The 21,335-nt window shown below is 41.6% G+C and overlaps 1 protein-coding gene across 1 annotated transcript; it reads right to left on the bottom strand.

The window, feature by feature from the left end:
* Positions 1 to 1,386: 1,386 nt before the first annotated feature.
* kcnk18 (potassium channel, subfamily K, member 18) lies at positions 1,387 to 12,439 on the bottom strand. The gene is made up of 3 exons (XM_034121707.1): positions 12,196 to 12,439; positions 11,776 to 11,904; positions 1,387 to 2,225 (listed from the first exon to the last, which is right to left on the bottom strand). The coding sequence occupies exons 1-3, from the start codon at positions 12,437 to 12,439 to the stop codon at positions 1,387 to 1,389; spliced, it is 1,212 nt and encodes a 403-aa protein (XP_033977598.1).
* Between the last annotated feature and the right edge of the window lie 8,896 nt (positions 12,440 to 21,335).

Raw genomic sequence — 21,335 nt, 5'->3', positions numbered from 1 at the left:
CTCAGGCGGCGCGAATGACGTGAATGACGCGATTGACGCGATTGAAGGGAGCTACGCTAATCGTGTACGCCAATCAGCTGTGAGTTATTTCTGTCTGTATGACGTTGTTGTGGGTGTGGACGGAGCAGCTACAACGTTAGCTTAGCCTGATCGATCCGTTCAGCATTCAGAAAGCACGCATTTTAAAAGTGTTTTTCCTGCCGTCTTGTCTGCACTAATTCATGGTTCTTACAAACCGGTATCAGTATGTTGTTAGTTCGGCATGATATGGAAACGTGTATTACAATTAAATCACTGTAAAATATGTTAATTTTGTTGTAGTTGGTATCTACATAGTATCTACATTGAGATAAGCCACGCCCCCTCGCCAGCGCATCTTGTTTGAAAAGCGCAGTAAACACAGCTGACAGCCACGGTGAAACTCGATTAGAAACGCGATTAGAGCGATTAGAGCAATGCAATTAGAGCGATTAGAGCAATGCGAATATGTGAATGCACAATTAGGGGCCATTCAAATGCCGCAATTTGCCTTTTCTGTTAAAGACTCTGTATTTTGGTATTGGTATTTCCTGGTTTCTTTCGTTTTGGGTGGCCGGAGCGGAGCTTTTAAGATAACGTTTGCATTTGCTGAAAAAACTGTTAATAGTATACTTGACCTACTGTTCTTTATGCAACTTCAAGTGGCGAACAAATTTCCAGGTTCTTCCGTCTGTGATATTTGTGCCACATGTTTTACATTCTGCAGTTTGCTTTTTATTTGAAATGGCGTAGTTTCTGAAGCCGAATGCGACTACCTTAGGGATAATCTTTTTAGCTAGTGCTGGGGTGCTGGGTTAGAAGCGTCACGACTCTGTCCTGAAACCTGATTGGTTTATAGCTAGCTAAATCATGGGGGATCTTGGGTATTAGATACATGTCAACTTGCAGAGGTTCAAAAAGTTTATGTTTGTCGATTGGGTAAATATATTGCAGCAAACTTCTTTTGAATACATTAAAGTATCAAGTCACCTCCTGTCAGAAGGCACGAAGTCAAGTCCAAGTCAAGTTGCAAGTGTTTTGTGATTTTGTCAAGTCGAGTCCAAAGTCGTCACATTTGTGACTAGAGTCTGACTCGAGTCCAAGTCATGTGACTCTAGTCCACACCTCTGATCAACAGTATAGCTCTATATATTCTTCATATGAATCATTTTTAAATATCACCCTTCTTCACTAGGCAAAAGCATTTGGCACATGCTCACTTTTATTATTTTGCTCATGCTTATAACCAAACAGCCAGCACAAAGAATGCTCTGAACAAGTTTCCACAGTCTCCTGTCTGGACCTGTGTCAAAACCAGGCCTTTGAGCTTGTACAGTTCTTGGATGAGGCTGAGATTCACTTGCTTACTTAGTGACCCTGTTCATTTTTGAATAACTCTACATTTCCCCTGCTGATGAACTTGATGCATTGGCGGTAGCAGCTTACAATTCGTGTTTGGCCTAGCTTGAAAGCCATGGACATGATGGCCATGCCGCCAATGAGGAAGAGTGAGGTAAGCATGAAGTATTTAGGGTGCTGAGGTATAATATCGCCAAAACCAATAGTAGTGAGTGTGATGAAGCAGAAGTAGTAGGGATCAAAGCCCTTCATTTGTTCTTCCCACAAGGGCAGAATCAAACCACCTAAGCAAATGTAGGCAAACACGATGAAAAGAATCAGGACAAAGGGTACATCCAGCTTTTCCATTCCATTCCCCAACCCTGTAAAGTCCCATATGGCATATCCTCTGGGTGGGGGGGGCAGCCGGTCTAGCTCTGGGCAGGATAGGGTTCGGAGCAGTGGGCCCTTTCTCAGTAATTTCTCCCTAGCGAGAATTTTCTCAAAGATCTCTTTGTTGTTTTCTAGGTGTATGGACTTGTGCCGGAAGTCCGCCTGGCTGTGCAGCACCTGGCGAATGTCAAGGGGTTCACGGACAACAATGTCCTGGCTAAAAAAAAAAGTACCTTCCTCCAGGGCCAGGTTGCTTGAGACCTCTTCCCTCTTTTTCCGAGCCTTCCAAGGTGACCATGAGTGGGAGCGGAGGATTTTGAAGAGGGCGTGAATGCGCACATAGGCTCTGGACATCAGAATGGCGAGGAAGTCGCCCACATCAAGGGTGACCAGAAGCATGAGGGGAACGCCCACCATGGCATACAGCACACACACAACTTTACCTTTCAAGGTGACTGGATAGATCTCCCCATACCCTGCAACAACAATGGACAAATGGACAGTTAGGAAACATTACTTCTTACCACAGCTATAACATTATGGATTCAGATTAATGGATTTAGCAATACAAAAAAAATTGCTTTAAAGGTCACCTATTGTGCAAAATCCACTTTTTCATGTCTTTTATACATAAACATGTGTCCCCTCTGTGTAAAGAGACTCTGAAAGTTTCAGAAAAAATTATTTGAGTAAAAGTGGAAATACTCAAGTAAAGTACAAGTACCTCAAAAATTATGGCGTTATATTTGTGCCTCTATCCTGAGCACGCAATGAAACATGTTCAGCATAGAAAATGCTATTGAGCGCGCACTTGAACATTTTTGAGCACAGAGAAATATATTTTCTCTCATAAAACTCCTGCTCCGTGCGCAAGCAGACCGCTGCACACGCTCTCTCTCCCTCGCTCGACCTCTCCACCCTGTGCGCGCTCAGCTTTGCCTGCCTGCTCGCTCAAGTTGTCACAGCGTTACAAATGTGCCACAAAACCAACCAATCGGAGACCTCGAGAAGGTCAGTTCTGATTGGCTGGTCGTCTCCAATCATATCTTCTATCTGAGATACAAGAAGAGAGGGATTTTCGGTTGCCATCAGGCTGTTGACGTTCTTATTACACATCCATCGTTGACATTTACAGGACATGACAGACTCGAATGAAGAGAATAGTACGCCACAGTGTCAGGTGAGTTATACATTTCTAGTTTTCTGATATCACGTTATTGTTTGCAATGCCTTTGACGAAACCTTTTATCCGATCGTTTCAGATAAGGGTGAGTTTGCTAGCCGGCAACATAGCTATATGGATAGTTTAAGCAAACAGCTAACAAACCGTAGCCTACATGTACATGAACCCCTCTGAGGTATTGATTACTTGCTGTAAGCATTAGAGGTGGCAGAATGACAAAACATGTTTCTCTCTCTATCACAATTTTGGGTTGACCAGAACCTGGACCAACTTCTGTTTCCTGTTCTACAATGGGCATAGAGCTTGCCGGACAACTAAACAGATTAGGCTAGGATACCGGATAAAGTTAGCAACACACGTTAACCATGAACAGCCTGTTAATCCGTTCTCCTAATGTTATTTCATCCAACGTTGTGGAATTAGAGAAAAGGGGCTTCTTAACGTGCTTTTATCCGGGGTGGAGGGAGTTCAATATTAGTTTAATATAACATTGTGGCGTGTGATTGTAGTGGGTGGAGTTGGTGAAATGAGGATATCCATTTTGGAGTTCAAGCTAGTATAATATAGTTAACGTTACACAATAATAAGGAAGAGAGCTATTTTTGTGATACATCGCTATTGATATGGATTTAGAGTGCATATTTGAGACTTCCAAACAGTAAACAAAAACGTAATTTATGGGCGAGTGTTTTTAGCAGAGTCATATAAAGTCCTTGTGATTCTGTTGATTATTACCTGCCTGTATTATGTTGCAGCTCAGCTGATTTTGGATTGATGGCAAAGGGAGATGGACTTAAGTGAGAGTGAAAACACAAGGTAAGTTTAAAATAGGTCAGCAATTTCCCATCCTATACTGTAGGTTGCTATATAGATGTATCTAACCCTTTCTCCTGTCTTTGCCTCCCTCTTTCAGCACAAGAACCCCAGGGGGATTCAATGGAGCCTGAAGACCTGCAATGAGACCCTCACCCTAATGGTGCGTTCACACCGGACGCGATGCGAATATTCGCTTTGCTCTAATCGCTCCTATCGCATCGCTCTAAACGCTCGAGTTTCACCGCGGCTGCCAGCTGTGTTTACTCGCGTCATTCAAACAAGACGCGCTGGCTCGGGAGCTACAACTACAACAAAATGAACATATTTTACCGTGATTAAATTGTAATACACGTTTATAAATGATGCCGAAGTAACAACATACTGATACCGGTTAGTAAAAACCATGAATTAATGCTTGACAAGTCTGCAGACAAGACGGCAGGCGAAAAACCTTTTAAAATGCGTGTTTTCTGAATGAAGATCGGGTCGACCAGGCTAAGCTAACGTTGTATTCCACACTCATAACAACGGCCTACAGACATAAATAAACCAGCGACTGTATTCGCCATGACACAGACAGTCTGTGGTTTGTACTTGTTTAACTTTTGTCCAGTTTCTGAACAGATATGAGGAGCTGTGAGCTCTGTGTGCTAACTGCTAACAGCTAACGGCTGATGTTTTCTGGTTGAACGTCAGTGACGGCAGGCTGAGATCCTCACCGCTGATTGGCCTCCGCCAGAACGTGTCACGTGAATTTGACGCGGCACCGTTCAATCGCCTCAATCGCGTGATTCGCGCCGCGTCCACCGCTTCATGCTTGCCGTCGGAGCGAATTCGCGTCTGTCCGCGTCTCTGCATTGACTTTACATGTAATCGCGCCGCCCCCAAACATCGCATCGCGTCCGGTGTGAACACACCATTAGTCTGAGTCTCAACTCAAGTTTTGCAAGCCTCTCCCTGTTCCTTATTTTTATTAAACCAGACATTAAGCTTCCCAATGGTGTGGTCTTCATTTTGTGAAAAATATGATTACCTCACATATGTTGTTGCTGTTGTTGTCTTTTGTGATAGTTAAATTGCTCCTGCTGACTTGAGCCAGCCATTTTTTCCTCCTCTCTGTGTCAGTGGGGAAACCATACATTCATACTCCTTTCTCTGAGCGATTGGAGCATCCCCAGGCAGCACAGCAAACCATGGGGGAGACGATATGCCAGGACAACACAGAGGAAAAGGCACAGACAAACTGCATGACATGCTATTTAATGTTTATTGAATTCCATTTATTTACAATGGATGTTCCTAAAACAACACATTGAACATCATCATTTTTGCTGCTGCTAGTCCTTTGACTCATTGTGCTGTCAGTTGACAATCATTGATAGGCACCTGTCGGTCTCCTGTCCTTTCTGAAAGTCATAAAGATTACATTAGTCATTTAGATTACTTATGTCCTCAATTACCATGGGATTACTGAAACCACCATGAATGAAAGAAATGGTAGAAATTATTCTAATCTGAATTTTGAAGCCTTCCTTCCCATCCCCTCCCTCTAAATATATCAATAAACATTAGGATGTGATGTTCTTGACTACCATACAAGTTTAAGAAGATAATATTTGTTTAAAAGAATTCAAAGCAATAAACAACAGCAACAGGCTCTGTAACCAAGGCAACGTTAGCCTAACATGTATATGTTAACAGGTAAGATAGCTGTTCACACTATCTATTCATATTTTCTACTTTTTGTAATGCAATTTTATTTCTATTTAAAGTGGACCTATCATGCTATATTTAAATGATATATTGTAGGGCCATACCTATATAAGGTATATTTATACGTTTCTGTTTTCAAAATACCAAACAGATCATGCATTTTAGCCATGCCTCATTTCGCTCTGTGTGCTGTTTGCTGTCTACGGGTCTGATTCTGCTGACCACGCCCCCCTGCAGGAGAGGGGAGACATGCTCTGATCAGCTGCTGGGCTGTCAGAAGAGGGGGAGAAAAAGAGATCTCCGTCCTCCGTATTTTATTATATAGAGTCGTTATTCATTTGTTTTAAAGCTCAATAAATAACAAAAAAGACCTTTGACCGGCACTTTTCTAATTTTGTCCGGAAGATTTCAACTTTACCGGACATCTTGACCGACGAAACAAACTGAAACTGAAACTCTGCCGCACGGTCCCCTCGTTCCTTGGAAGAGGCGGAGAGGTGGGTGTTTGTCATCTGCTGGTGGACTAACCGGAGAGAATTACAGTGCTTGCCTCGACGGGGAGGGATTGCATTGAATTAAAGCAGCGGGAGCAAACACTTGCCTCGGGGAGGGAGAAAAAAATCCACAGCGGAGAATAAACAGAAGGGTAACCATGGTAACTATGGGCGGGAAGTCTTCTTCGCTGCTTTTGTGGCAGACTACAGCGCTACTTACAGGCCTGGCATATGTACTACAGCGTCTCCAGCGCTTTCGAACGGCAATGGCCGTGGCTGTCTCCTCCTGATTTGTGGAGTTGGCCCAATAGCCGTAGCGCCACCGTCCTGACGTCAGGACAGTGTTCAAATTTGGATCAGTTTTTATCAGATCCGTTGCAGCCCCTTTTTTAGAGATTTGGGTATGGAGGAAAATAGAGAGGGTTGTGTTTTCTGACACTTGGTGAGTTCCCTGGAACACCGGGGACACATATTCATGTATAAAAGACGTACAAAAGTGCATTTTGCATGATAGGTCCCCTTTAAGATGTTTACATTTTCGATTGTATAATTCTAGTCTTTTAACTATCTAATGTACAATGTCTTGTCTTTTGCTGCTGCAGCGTAAACATTTCCCCAATTGGTATCAATAAAGTACTTCTTATTTGATCTTAATCCTCAAATATTAGCACATTTTACTTTAAAAAAAAAAAAAAAAAACATATTGATGTAACTACATACACATATCGATATGTTGTATAAATATTGATATATATAATATATTAATTACCAAAAATTGCATTTCTATCCTGTTATTAATGCATTCAAATCGTGATTCAAATGGCCCGCCACGAACTTCCGGGAACTTTCTGAGTCTCTCTGAACCACGTGACGATCAAGCATTTTGGACTTCCGCTGTCGCAACTCTTCTCTCTACTGGACCAGCCAAAGGCATTGCAAACAATAACGTGATGTCAGAAAACTAGAAATGTATAACTCACCTGACACTGTGGCGTACTATTCTCTTCATTCGAGTCTGTCATGTCCTGTAAATGTCAACGATGGATGTGTAATAAGAACGTCAACAGCCTGATGGCAACCGAAAATCCCTCTCTTCTTGTATATCAGATAGAAGATATGATTGGAGACGACCAGCCAATCAGAACTGACCTTCTCGAGTTCTCCGATTGGTTGGTTTTGTGGCACATTTGTAACGCTGTGACAACTTGAGCGAGCAGGCAGGCAAAGCTGAGCGTGCACAGGGTGGAGAGGTCGAGCGAGGGAGAGAGAGCGCATGCAGCGGTCTGCTTAAGCACGGAGCAGGAGTTTTATGAGAGAAAATATATTTCTCTGTGCTCAAAAATGTTCAAGTGCGTGCTCAATAGCATTTTCTATGCTCAACATGTTTCATTGTGTGCTCAGGATAGAGGCACAAATATAACACCATAAAAAATGTACTTAGGTACAATACTTGAGTAAGTGTACTTAGTTACTTTTCGACAGTGAGTAACTGTATTATCCTTTATACAAACAAGCAAATGGCATGCATGCCATGTGTCATAAAATACATGCCTTCCAATCAATCAACAAATGCTACTTTTTCAAACAATGGACATTCATGCAATAATACAATGGCAGACAAAAATTGATCTGCCTGGAAGCATTGCCTTGAACCCTCATACTCGTGGTGAAAAGATGAAGGAAGTTCCCAACTAAAAGGGCAAAACAGAAGACAATGTGCCTCTAACATCTAACATCCTTTAATAAGCTTTTTGTGGTGTTGTAAAAAGCATTCTCTTCTGAGAGTGCCCTCTCTTCAGTGAGTTGTGGGCTTCCTGTTGCTGCGAAGCCATTAGCCATTAGCTGGTGCTCCTTAACCACTTATAATGTATCTGAAAGTAACAGACATAGGCTACTTATGTCTTCACATAGTCCTTACGCATCAAATAATGTCAAGAAAAAGAGCAAGCTCGAGATAAATACAAGATGGAATAAGGAATAATATTAAATAACATAAAAATAGTATGAAACGTGAAACATTAACAAAGAAAATGTTCTGAAATAACTGACTTCCTCTAGATATCTTCAGCTAGTTGGTTTGAGGTTTGAAGCTAAGACAGATTCAACAGTTTGCCTGTGGGGTCTGTCAGCCTGCACTTAGTGTTACTTAGAACTAAATGCGATCATGCTGATGTTTGCATTATAATTCATCTCGAGGGGGAACATACATTTATCTACATAATTACAATGAATGCAATTGATAACAATACCTTATTTCAGTCTTAAATAAAGGGGTTGACCAACTTAAGCCTGCGTCACACTGTCCCGAAATTGACACCCGATGGACACACGATAAAGGAAATGTTCAAATTCGGCTCTGATCGTAACAACATCGGGCCATTCGTGAGGGCATCTTAAGCCATCGTATGACCGCCGGTGGAGTTTCTCAGGCTCCGGCAACAACTTCGTGAGCGGCAACTTCGTAAGGCACTCGTGAGGGCATCTTGTCAAATCATGTCATCTTCGTGTTATCATCGGTGCCATCGGGCATTCACCCTCACTCTGATCGGGGCGAATGCCCGATGGCACCGATGATAACAAGATGCCCTCACGATGGCCTTACGAAGGGCAAAATTGACACACGAATTCAACACAAAAATGAACCTTTGCAAGGTCCTTCTGCAATTTTTTGGCATGCCAAAGATTTTGCCACCGCTCACGAAGTTGCTGCCGGAGCCTGAGAAACTCCACCGGCGGTCATACGATGGCTTAAGATGCCCTCACGAATGGCCCGATGTTGTTACGATCAGAGCCGAATTTGAACATTTCCTTTATCGTGTGTCCATCGGGTTGTTTTATTGCACAACAAAATAATGTAAACATATTATGTAAATAACCCAATTTGTGTTCTGTGAAACTGAAAAGGATATAATATATTATTTTGAAGGCGAGTTGACAGGAAGTTGTTGTTGCTATGGAAACAACATGACGGAGAAAACTAATATCTTCTACATATAAAGACGGATAAAGTAAAGAACAAAGTCTGAAGATATCAGTACAGTATCATAGTACTTTAACATCATTGTTTTTGTTACTTTCGTTGCAGTTGTATGTCTTAAATGTAATGTGAATGTTGCCTTCGTGTGGTTCGGGGCCATCTTCGTGAAATTCACAATTCCATATTCGTGTGTCCATCTGGTGTCAATTTCGGGACAGTGTGACGCGGGCTTAACCAAACAACCTGCAATCCCAAGAGCCGCACTGCTAGCCTGACTATCTGAATATCTTTTAATATAAATGAATATGCAAATCTTAAAGTGACGAAATTAGTGTTTGATAAGATATTGGTTCACTAATAGGAACAAATAAATGTGTTTGGATTCAATCCATGCAAGAGGCTGGAAGATGGACTATGCTTCAGCTAGCATTTAGCTAACATTTTACCAGTGCTATCCCAGCTGTGTGGCTTTGGTCCTGGGGGACTTTCTGTTGCTGACGTTACACAGGTTGGACCATTCGCTTTATGACCACCAGAATCGTTCACTTATCTCTGCCATACTGGACCCAAGCATGTCCACAGACTGTAATCTCACAGGAAACACATATGGCTATGTATGTATACTGCATGGCAAAGGAGTGATATCAATGAAACTAGAGGAGAGAGCTTGAATGTACCAGTACCTCAGTCTGTCTGTAAATGTTGGAAGATTAAAAGGTTCAGGCTCTTCCCTGTCAGATGATTTGTTGGCTGTTCTCCATTACCGGCACATACTGATTAATTGAAAGTCATACAGATGAGTTAAATATACCTAATATAGAAAACCTCTAAAGTTTCCGACAGCCCCATGGCGTATCCCCACCGGGACACTAAACTTGGTTGGTGGTGTTTCATCCCCCCGTAATGACTTATCGAATGCAGCGGCTCCTGGTGCAGCTGTTCTTATTTTATGTAGTTTGTTTGAGGGATTGTGTTTCCAACACAGAGCACAACTCTGCACATTGTTTAAGGGAGTCTGTTTTTTTGTTCATTCATAAGCATTGGCACATTCTGCAGGCATTTGTCATGTCAATAACTCTTTCTGTGGGTGTCTTCTTTGGCTGGTGCCCCACGGGAACGCATATGGCAAAACGCATAGGATTAACGCAATCGCAAAAAAGCTTCCGTCCACATGCAATATACACAGGATAGTGTCTGTTCACACGAGACAGCTCCGTTTAGCTCCAACCACTGGAAAAATCTGCAGTACGTGGCGCTGTAACTTCCTCCAGAAAAAGCAGCGAAGAAGCATGATTGCCCTTCTGTTTATTCACCGTGGTGGGGGCCGAGGGAACCGGGCAGAGTTTTTCGCCGGTCAACGTGTGTAAAAGTTTAAATCTTCCGGACAAAATTATAAAAGTGCCGGTCAAAGGTCTTCTTTGTTATTTATTAAGCTTTAAAACAAATGAATAACGACTCTATATAATGATATATAATAATAAAATACACGGAGCCTGTCTCTTTTTCCTCCCTCTCTTCTGACAGCGTCAGTGTCTGTCTCATGCAGCAGCTGATCCAGTAATGAGTGACCCGGCCGACAGTAAAAAATAAACATATTTATAACTAGTTTAGGTAGTTTGAGAGGTCATTAAAATAGCTAAGGGTGATGATCTGACTTGAAGTGTGTGTTTTGCTCCTCCAGCTGCATCACAGCGGGTGCCCTGCTCAATTATTAATAACTATGCCTTTTTGCCAATTAGTGCCAGGTTTTATCAGAGCTATCCCACTAAAAACAGGATCAACTGGAAACAAGGTGGACCAAAACAGTGAAGCTGAAAACATTATTTTCATTCAAATTGGGTGTTCCAAATCAACAACTATCGAGACCAATGTGAAAACAGCGTAGAATGTGGTAATGACAGCTCAGCAAGAGAAAGCTCTGATGTCGTGAACGACAGAAACACCTCTCCACAAAGAGAGAAGGAGGGTGATTTTGTTCGGGTTGTATCTGCTACTTTTCTCTTTCGTATAGCCCGTTCGTTCACATGAGGCCGTAACGGAACCGCAGAAACGGACCCCTCAAACGATAACGGGTCCCAAGGTGGATAGATCTGCGGACGGAACGCTCTGGGGGGCCAAACGACTCCGTACAGATGTTAGTGCAAAATCTACAGCACCTCTACCACAACCATCAGCAACAAGTGGACATGGAGAACTACATGAACTACATGTTGCTAAATCCACCGCAGAGAATAAACAGAAGGGCAACCAGGCAACCATGGCAACCATGCTCGGGGGGGGGGTCTTCTTCGCTGCTTTTGGTGTATTTTGTGACGGAAGTACAGCGCCACTTACAGGCCCGGCATATGTACTACAGCATCTCCAGTGGGTCGAGCGGTCTCGTGTGAACAGACACGTTAATTGAGCCGATTGCGTGTGAACGGAAGACTTTTTTGACATCGAATTCGGTTCATTTTCGTTTGCGTTCCCGTGTAAATGGGGCCTGAGTGACCCTGTTTCACAAAAGCCAATCAGTGGCGAGCCCCAGCTGTTGGCTATTTTTGGGAATAAAACTTGCAATTTCTTTTTTGTCTATAGGTTTCTAAATGGAGATAAGCCCCTCCGAAGCTTCTTGTTTTAGTGATGTGGCTAAACACAAGCAATGCAGCGGTTACATTTGCGTGGGAAATGCAAGAGGAATCTTCGCCTCGCGTCTGATGTGAATGCACCATCAGAGTATTAAAGTATTGAGAATATTGAAAGAACTCTTAAGAATATTTGTATGGGGCATGCACCAATATATATTTACATATATGAGCCATCAACTTGCAGAGACTATGACTGATGTAATCGTGTTGACTTACCAACTGTAGTGAATACAGTGCAGCAGAAGAACAAGGAGCCATAAAAATCCCATTTTTTTGGAGACTGGAGCCATGTGGCCTTCAACCCACCCATCTGTTCCTCCAGCACTGAAGAGACGTTATCTGAATCTGTTGAGAAAATATGTAGATATTTGGTGTAGAACAAATCATTCATTAAATAAAGTGAGTTGTTAAACGCTGTTTAATAAAGATACGCATGACTAGGTCCCAATTCATACATTTGTTTTTTACAAGTATATACAAGTGAAAAGTTTGGTTGCACTGAAAAAACTGAAATGTTGACTTCAACTAAATGTATTATCTCAACACATTTCACACTACAATATTAAGTTTAAATGATTCAAGGTTAGTAGGTTCAACTTAATATTTTTAGTGTGTACAGTGAAATTGGATGCTCACAGAACAGAAACTTACTGCTGAGGTTCTGGACGGTGGTGACGATCTGCTGCAGAAACTGCTGGTACTCCTGGTTGGGAGGGTCCATGTTCCCTCCTTCGATGTGCTCGAACAGGAGCGCCCCCAGAGCAGCGTAGGCCACCAGAGACAGGCACAGCAGGAGGTGAGGGAACATCTTCCAGAACCGAGCCGCGCATTTTCTGCTCTCGGCCTTAGCACTTAATCCTTTCTTTATTGCCACAGACATCTTCTTGTTCTTCTTGTTCTTCTTCGTCCTCCTTCTCTGCCTCTCCCTCCTCCTCTGCCTCTCCCACCGCAGGCTCAGCCGCGTGGAGAGCAGCTTTGTGCCGTCTGTTGGCTGCCACTCAGTAAACACACACTATCATCCTTACACACATTACACAGGCCTCCTGGGAGTGTGTTACTCCCATCTCTGACTGCCCAACAGAGTCAATTACTCCATCATCATTGATTATTGATTATTATTATGTAGACAAGCTTCAGCCAGAATAATCAACTAGTGACATAGAAGGAGCCAAAATGCGTATTTGGCCTGTATTAATTATTTCAATGATAATCAATATTTGTTTAGACTGCACATGTTGTAGTCTACATGTTTATATTGTCGATAAAAAAAATAATGATCTGTGATTACTCACCATTACTGACAAGTTTAAAAAAGTTTTCTCTTGTATTTTGGGGAGAGAAAAAACGTTCGGTGATGTAATAAAGAAGGAGCGGGACAAACTGGTCAGAGAATTCAGAGGTTTTTTTCCGGGTGAATTGCAAGAATTAAGGTTTAACCTTGAAAACCCTTATTTTGTTATCATCAATTGCAAGTAGGAGTGGTTTCATGGTATTTATTCCACCTGTTCAGAAGTATACCGGGCTAGCTATGCCATGATGTGTTCAGGTCCTGCTTTGGTGATTGCTCATTGCATTTTCTATATTAAGCATCACATTTTTCAACCTGCCACTAACGAGCCTAATATAGCCTCTTAGATACTTTTATAGGAAGTTCAGTTGTTTAAGACATCATAAGAGATCAGCTTTAGCACAGAATTCTTAATTTTTAACTTTATTATTACAATTATTTGTAATAAGACATTGTTTCGACAACATAACAGTTAGTTATCAGATAATATCAGAGAATAAAAGCAATAGCAAAACAGTTTAATATGCATACTTTCTATAAATAGCATCTTCCATTGCAATGTTTGTAACTAAACCACAGGGGTGGACAGGTCTGTCGGGCTCCAGCAGGACATTAACTGTACTCCGATCCAATGTTCCTATGGAGGTCTCACTGCAACTGCAATTATTCCTCCTTAATCTCTAGAAACAAATGGTCTTGCCCCCTGTCGTGCCCCTAGGGAAAACAGTTGCAGTATGATTGCTAAATGTAGTAAACCATGTGAGGGCCAATTGTGAGTCAGAGAACTGGGACCCCACTCTGTGAATACTTTGAGATGGTTCAGTAAACAGGCCGAAAGATTCTTTTTGAGAAGCTACTTTTAACTTGTAAATGATTAAAGGTAAAGTTACCCTGCCACTAAAGAGCCTAATATAGCCTCTTAGATACTTTTATAGGAAGTTCAGTTGTTTAAGACATCATAAGAGATCAGCTTTAGCACAGAATTCTTAATTTTTAACTTTATTATTACAATTATTTGTAATAAGACATTGTTTCGACAACATAACAGTGCACCCCTTTAAAAGTGCACTGAGCTTCCGGGGAAATACTGAACCAAAGACAATCTATCCTTGTGCTTCATTTCGTGGTCGGACATGAGTGTCATGATTTGATATATATTTTTATAAATGGCCCAAAGTGTGATCAAACACCAGCCATAATAATACCTGGTTACATTAAATGAAAGTCTCTCTAATTTATAGAGGGTGTGACGTGCTGGATCGTGTCATATTTACTTTTGATCAACAAAGATGAACTCCCGCTGGAGGGAACACAGGGATGTTAGCCTTTGCAGACCATTTACATGCACAAGAACCTATAGAACACACCACAGGAGAGGAAAAACCCCAAAAAGCATAATGAGGCCCCTTTATAAAAGTAGCAGCAGTATGACGTGAAAATACAAAGTGACTGAAGTAGCTTCTAGTAATAACACTACTAAACTAAACTATGTGTACATTTCAATAAGCACTGGTCCAGGGAATGTTGGCTTCTCACTGGAACAGTGTTTCTGCTCAGCATCAGTGGAATAAACATTGTTGCTGCGATGTGGTTAAAATAAACAGCCGAGTCACGGTGCTCTGGGCCCTGCTCATCACTAACAGCAGCTCTTCAGAGGCCTGTATACAGAACATGTGCTCGACAAAGCTTTTAAAGACTCAGTCAGCTGTGTTTGTGTTACTGTGACTTATTCTGAGATACAAGGCCTGCTAAATCACTGATGACTCTGTTTATGTTTGAGGCCCATTTTTCAAGACCACCCCCGCTAAGGGGAGCATCCCACCACTTCGGCAAACGTTACCTACAAGCAAAGGTGTAAAGTAACTAAGTACATTTACTCAAATACTCTACTTAAGCACAATTTTAAGCTACTTGTACTTTACTTGAGTATTTCAAATTTCTGCTACTTTGTGCTTCTACTCCACTACAATTCAGAGGTAAATGGTGTACTTTTACTCCATTACATGTATTTAATAGCTTTAGTTACTTTGCAGATCTGGATTAATGATGTGAAATATAATCAAGTGTTAAATCAGACTTTAGTTCCACCTGGAGTAAATCCACAAGCTACCCTGCAGTATACAAAGTCATTCAAACTAGCTGCACCTTTACCAGCTTTGAGAACACTTTAATGATCAATCATTATAAAACATATCATATATATTATTCTGAAATGGACCAATCTGCACAATGACTACTTTTACTTTTGGTACTTACACTGATGATAATACTTTTCTACTTTTACTTAACACTTTGAATGCAGGACTTTTACTTGTAAAAGAGTATTCCTAAACTCTGGTACTTCTATTTTTACTTAACTATAACAGTTGAGTACTTCTTCCTCCTCTGCCTACAAGTTCTCTGAATGTTTTAAAGAAAACGCTTTAATGTTCAAAGAGTGTTTTAAGGATGTTCATTATTCAAGATAATGTTGATGTTAACGTTTTAGATGCAACATTCAGAGGATGTTTTGGAGGATGCTGTCAGAGCCAAAGATGATGAGTTAGTGTTTCACAATTGTAATTGTTTGTCAGTATATTTGAAATGAGTTGGTTAGCTTTGTTAGCCAATCTGCAATAATATTGGAAGTGTAAGAAATAAAATCAATATTTATATGGCGTAATTTAAATTAAATACACTGTTTTAATTTAAAGCTGTTTTATTCTGCAAACCGGATGTTCAGACTCAACTTCCGGTTTTGCGAGTAAATACTGTTAGCTTCAATTAGCATTAGCATGTGGCTAATATTACGTTCTGTGAAAGTGAATTTAAGGAGAAATGACACGTGGTGTTGCACACTAAACACACCGTCTTTAACCCTCACTTATTGACGATGCAATACTATTATTAGGGAATGTTTAAATGACCAAGAGATATTAGAATATTGTAAAAGTAACATCAGAAAAAGACAGGATGGACTTCCGGTTGACCGCGGGAACGAAATGGCTGCGTGAGTCTTGAGCTCCCCGACAACATCCCACTATTATTACACATTTAAAGTGGACCTATCCTGCTATATTTGAATAATATAGTGTAGGACCATACCTATAAGGCATATTTATACTTTTTTTTTTCAAAATCATGCATTTTAGCCATGCCTAATTTCGCTCAATTTGCACTTTTATAGCTCTGTTATTGCAAGGGCTGATTCTGTGAGAACAGCACCACCTACAGGCCTGGCATATGTACTACAGCGTCTCCAGCGCTTTCGAACGGCAATGGCCGTGGCTGTCTCCTCCTGATTGGTGGAGTTGGCCCAATAGCCGTAGCGCCACTGTCCTGACGTCAGGACAGTGTTCAAATCTGGATCAGTTTTTATCAGATCCGTTGCAGCCCCTTTTTTAGAGATTTGGGTATGGAGGAAAATAGAGAGGGTTGTGTTTTCTGACACTTGGTGAGTTCCCTGGAACACCGGGGACACATATTCATGTATAAATGACGTACAAAAGTGCATTTTGCATGATAGGTCCCCTTTAAGTCATTTTACGCTGAATTATCTGTTGGAAAGCTATAAGAATGCCGGAGGCAAAGGGAAAATCGACTAAAAGGTTGAAAGATGAAGATATTAAATCCATCGCCGAAGTGGTGTGGACCTTGCTACATGAGGAGCTAGATGCTAGCCTCGATCGAGTAGCTAACAAGATTGATGCTATGCACTCTAACTACAAGGATTACTTCAGCTGAAGGAGAGCTGGATGCTTTGAAAAATAGCACTAAGAAAGATTCTACTGTCCTTTCCACCGTTCAAGAAAAGATGCTGGGTTTCGAACAGAAGATAGTGGATCTTGAGGACCGTAATAGGAGGTGCAACATTCGGGTTTATGGTCTACGCGAGGACGCGGAGGGTGATGCCCCGGTGCAGTTTCTGGAACGCATGATACCCACTTGGTTCCCCGCTCTGAAGCAATTTAGGGTGCATTCACACCTAATAGTCCGCTTCTCTGGTGCGCACCAGACCACAGTTTGTTACATTGTTTCATTTTTCAGAAGGTTCGGTTTGCGTTCACACAGGCAAAATTCAAACGGACTATAAATTTTAAACACAAGTCATGTCCTCGGAAATGCTGTTCAACAATTGGTCAGACATTAAGGGGGTAAAAACGCAAATCCCGGCAATTTTCTACCGGAGCCTCCGCCATGGAGCATCGGCAGGTTATTTTCATGCCATTGTTAATCTGGAGAGCATATCAACAGCAATGGCGCATATGATTATATAATCAGACAACGTGTGATACAAAACATTATAACACATATAATGAGAGACGTTCTGCTGTAAGGAGGGGGTTTCACCGACGGCAGGTGGCTCTGACTTTTATGTATAGTTTTTAGTTTGATAGTTGTTTTTACTTTACAGGACACTGTTCAACACTTCATTCTGCTTCACTCTTTCGCTAACGATTTTGAAGACACCCGCGTTCTTGTGACACGTAAATACTACGCTTCCTATGTTTTGGTGCGGACTGCGTTCACACCAGCGATGAACCGCTCCAGAGTTCACTAGCAAGCGATCCGAGACCACCTATTTTAGGGGACCAGAGTCCGGTTGTTTAGTTCACTTAAGAGGTCTCAGACTGTGTTCACAACGACCCAAACAAACCGCACCAAGCGGCTAAACGCACCAGGGTTCGATTCAACCGGACTATAAAAGGCTGGTGTGAATGCGCCCTTAAACCTGAAATAGAGCGTGCCCACAGAATCTTCCACGGCGGTCCCCCTACTTGCAGCTGCCTGTTGATATTCCTGATGTAGTTGGGAGATGGTTGTGCCTGGGTGAAGGAACTTCTTGTCTTTGTAGGTCGCTGTGCTTCTGCAGTAGTGCGAATCAACAGTGGGCAGATCCTTCAACCAGTCCTTAAGGAAATCTGTGACAGCAGTTTCCAGCTTTGCATTTTTGCCACTCTTAGGTGGAGATGTAGTTGGTGGGTCTGCCACTTGTTCGTCATGGTCGATGGTGTCTTTGTTCAGCCAGTGTGTAATGGTTCTTTCAGGGATACCAAGTGTAGAAGAAAAATAGCTTTGCACACTTTAAGATTCGTTCCATCCTGAAGTTTCAGTTGGTAGGAAAATTATGAACGGCGCCTGGATCCCTCACCAACTTTCTTTCTTTTGCTTCATGGCAACCTTTGTGACCAAAGTGGTGACGTATGTTCTTCCCAGTTGTCCATTGACCAAACTTTCTGAAATATTCACTGCCTCTGCTGTAATGGATTGACAGTCTCGAGTCGTGACTCGTTGACAGAACTTCGAATTGCAGGGAAGGCCCATAGCCTTTGCAGCTATTTCTTTGCCACCTTTGGCCTTGTATGCCATTCCTTTGAGACGTTTCTTCTTGGATTCATTTTGCTTCCATGTTTCTGAGGTATTTATGTTGTTTCCTTTTGACCGTATTGTTTTCATACATCCTCTAGATGAGGACCATCATTTTCTGAAAGTGCTGCCAGACTGTCTTCATTTTCAGGGACAGAGGACTCATCAGAGGATGGATTGTAGTTTGGGTCTATGATAACATCATCATCATCATCATCATCATCATCTGTGTCTTCTTCATGGTGTGGACGGGTCTGCTTGGCATCTTCAGCAACACTCTCTTATTCAATGAGAGTGTTTAAGTTATTGTCTGCTCCATCTGATACAGGGTCTTGGCCTGGTACATGCTGCTCCACCTCTTTAATGACGGACTCATTTTCATTGGATGATTCCTGATCGGTGTCGGAAAAGTCAACTGCATCTCCTACCAAAAAGGAGTAGGCGTACGGTCACAACTGTGTGATCATTATGAAAAACATTTTTGTAATTGCACTGTGGTCCTATGTATTAATACATTAAAGCTATTTTGATGAATATCATTTGGCCAAATTCAATTAAAAAACATTTAATCTTTCCTAATAAGATGGAAATGTAATGTGGAAAAAGGAGACAATAATACAATATTAAAAATTGAAACAGACAAACGCAAAATGTACTTTTCCTAATTCATATTTATGCAGTAATTGTAACCGTTACTTTTGAAAGGTTGGATTAGTTTTTAGATTAGTCTTTATTGTCCCAGAGGGAAATGTGTGCATGCTTCATGGAGCTACAGTAGCTACATTAGCTACAGTAACTATAGTACCTACCAGTGGCGTCGCCTGGCCTGGGCATCCGGGGCTTTAGCCCCGAATGTTTTTTCTGTAGCCCCGGACAATTCTCCCTCAATAATATAATACATTAACCGTGCTTTATGTGAACCTCATCATGACACAAGAGAGGACGGCAGCACTGTAATTTCCTGTGTTCAGTGAATGAAACAGAGGCATGACACCAGACCAATCAGAGAGTTGCATGGAAATAAACGTGTGCTTGTGTCATTCAAGCTCGGCTCTGTGTGTGTGTGGCAATAGCGCATTTAGTGTGATAGAGAGAGAGAGAGGGAGAGAGGGGGAGTGAGGGACCGGTGCCAGCATGGACCGTGTTGTTAGCATCTGGTTAGCTAGCTGCACTAACGGACATAAGGAGCTGTTTGTTCCACAAGAAGCTGGAGGAGAGTCCTCTCCTCTCAGACTGAGAGACTCAGGTGAGCTAAAGGACTCTCTGAGTGTGATACTTAACTTTAGTCTAAGTTATCTCAGTGGGTCTCAAACGGTTTGGTCACAAATTATTCAAAAGATTATTTCCGTGGCACACCTTCATATGATCATTATAGTTATAAAAAAAATAAGAGAATAAAGGAAAAACAGTTATGAAATACTATATGGCAGTAAAACAAGAATAGAGTTTAAAAGGGGTGTGATTAGTAAAATATCCATAAAGAAAAAGTACATCTGTTTACAGTTCTGCTTCATAAGGGTGTTGAGAGAGGTATCCATAGATCTCTTCATTTTGCTCTCAAAGTGCACCAGATTGATGCTTATAACTTCAATATTTAAAAAAAAATCTTCCCGGGGGAGCATCCCCCCGGACCCCCCTAGAGGAGGTGAGGTCTGCCCCCCACTCATAAAAAAGACCACTTTACCCCTGCCTATATGCCGTGAGCTGATTATCGAGCCTTCATTGTAACAGTCGCGGGTGTACTGTGTGTGTGCGTGTGGGGAGTGTTGCAGTAAAAAATACCACTGTAGTGCCGCCGCCACTGTGGGCTAAGCCCCAAATGTTTTCAGGTCCAGGCGACGCCCCTGGTACCTACAGTATAGCTTCGGTAGCTACAGTAACTATACATTGTGAAAGTAAAAGACTAAATAACTACACAACATTTATAGCCTAGCGTAAACATCACTTACCAACAGGGGACAAGCCCTGAACCATGAAAATAACTTAATTTATCTGTTAGTTTTTCTTTTTCTTGAAGCAGCCATTTTGTAAAGCTTGTAAAATGGCCTAAGTCGCAAGACAATGTGAGCTATTATCTCATTAAATATGCGCATATTTTAACACATTTCAGGAATCGAAATCTGAACTTTGGATAAAGCCAGGTTCAAAATTCTTGTTTCATTTTGTAGTCATATTAGTATCTAAGGCTTTAACAGAAGGGATTTTGGATATCTCTTTTTATCACTCCATAAATCAGACACGGCAGGCAAAAACATCGTTTTTCCTGCACTGGTCAATTTTGAGATTTTGTGCTATTTTGATTCCATAACATGTTTTCTTTCAGGCTTTTGGAAGGAAAACGTACGCAATACACATTTAAGTGTTTATTTTTACTATAGTTTGTCTATTTGCGTCTGTATATTTCTCCTAAATTCACCAAAAGTTAACATTCTAACGTAACATAAAGTACCGCGACCGCTGTTTGCACCATGTCATCAGAGGTATCGTTGGAAAGCTCCGTCTCTCCTGCACAATCTCATCGGATCCAAATATGGTCATTTCCTTTGTATCAGCAACCAATCGTGAAAGTACAAAGGGGTCTTAAACCAAGAAACAAAATCTCATTGGCTGGTGTCAATTTCTGACAACGTGATTCGTTCAGATGCGTCACGTGGTGTGCTAAAGCACTTCCTGGTTAGCTTTCCGCTAGAAACTTAAATCTGAAAATGGCAAAATAACGGCGAAAAAAACGTTCACAGAGAAGACGACAACAATTGTCACTTGCACAAAGCAAGGTTATACAAAAAACAAATGACCCCGAACATGAAATACCTTGAGGGAGTGCGTCGATGCGCAAGCTATCATCCAGATAACAGGAGGGTTTAGCTAGCGTCACACTGCAATCTTTAAAGGTCGTTTTCTCAAAATGAGTTTTTTCTCCTACTCTGAGTTCGACATTTCCACTTCAGTAGCAGTTACATACACTAAACCTTCCAGTTATATTCCTATCAATATTATGAAGGCTTTTACAGAAGGGTTTGCTCATATATAATTCATAGCCTGAATTATACAACATTTTATACCTAAAAACATGGTGAAAATGGATATTTTAGGGCTGTTGACAGTATTTTCTGATTTATGGAGTGATACAAAGAGATATCCA

This window comes from Trematomus bernacchii, unplaced genomic scaffold (assembly GCF_902827165.1).
Source record: "Trematomus bernacchii unplaced genomic scaffold, fTreBer1.1, whole genome shotgun sequence".
Taxonomy (NCBI): domain Eukaryota; kingdom Metazoa; phylum Chordata; class Actinopteri; order Perciformes; family Nototheniidae; genus Trematomus; species Trematomus bernacchii.
This window is presented reverse-complemented; position numbering and strand designations above follow the sequence as displayed.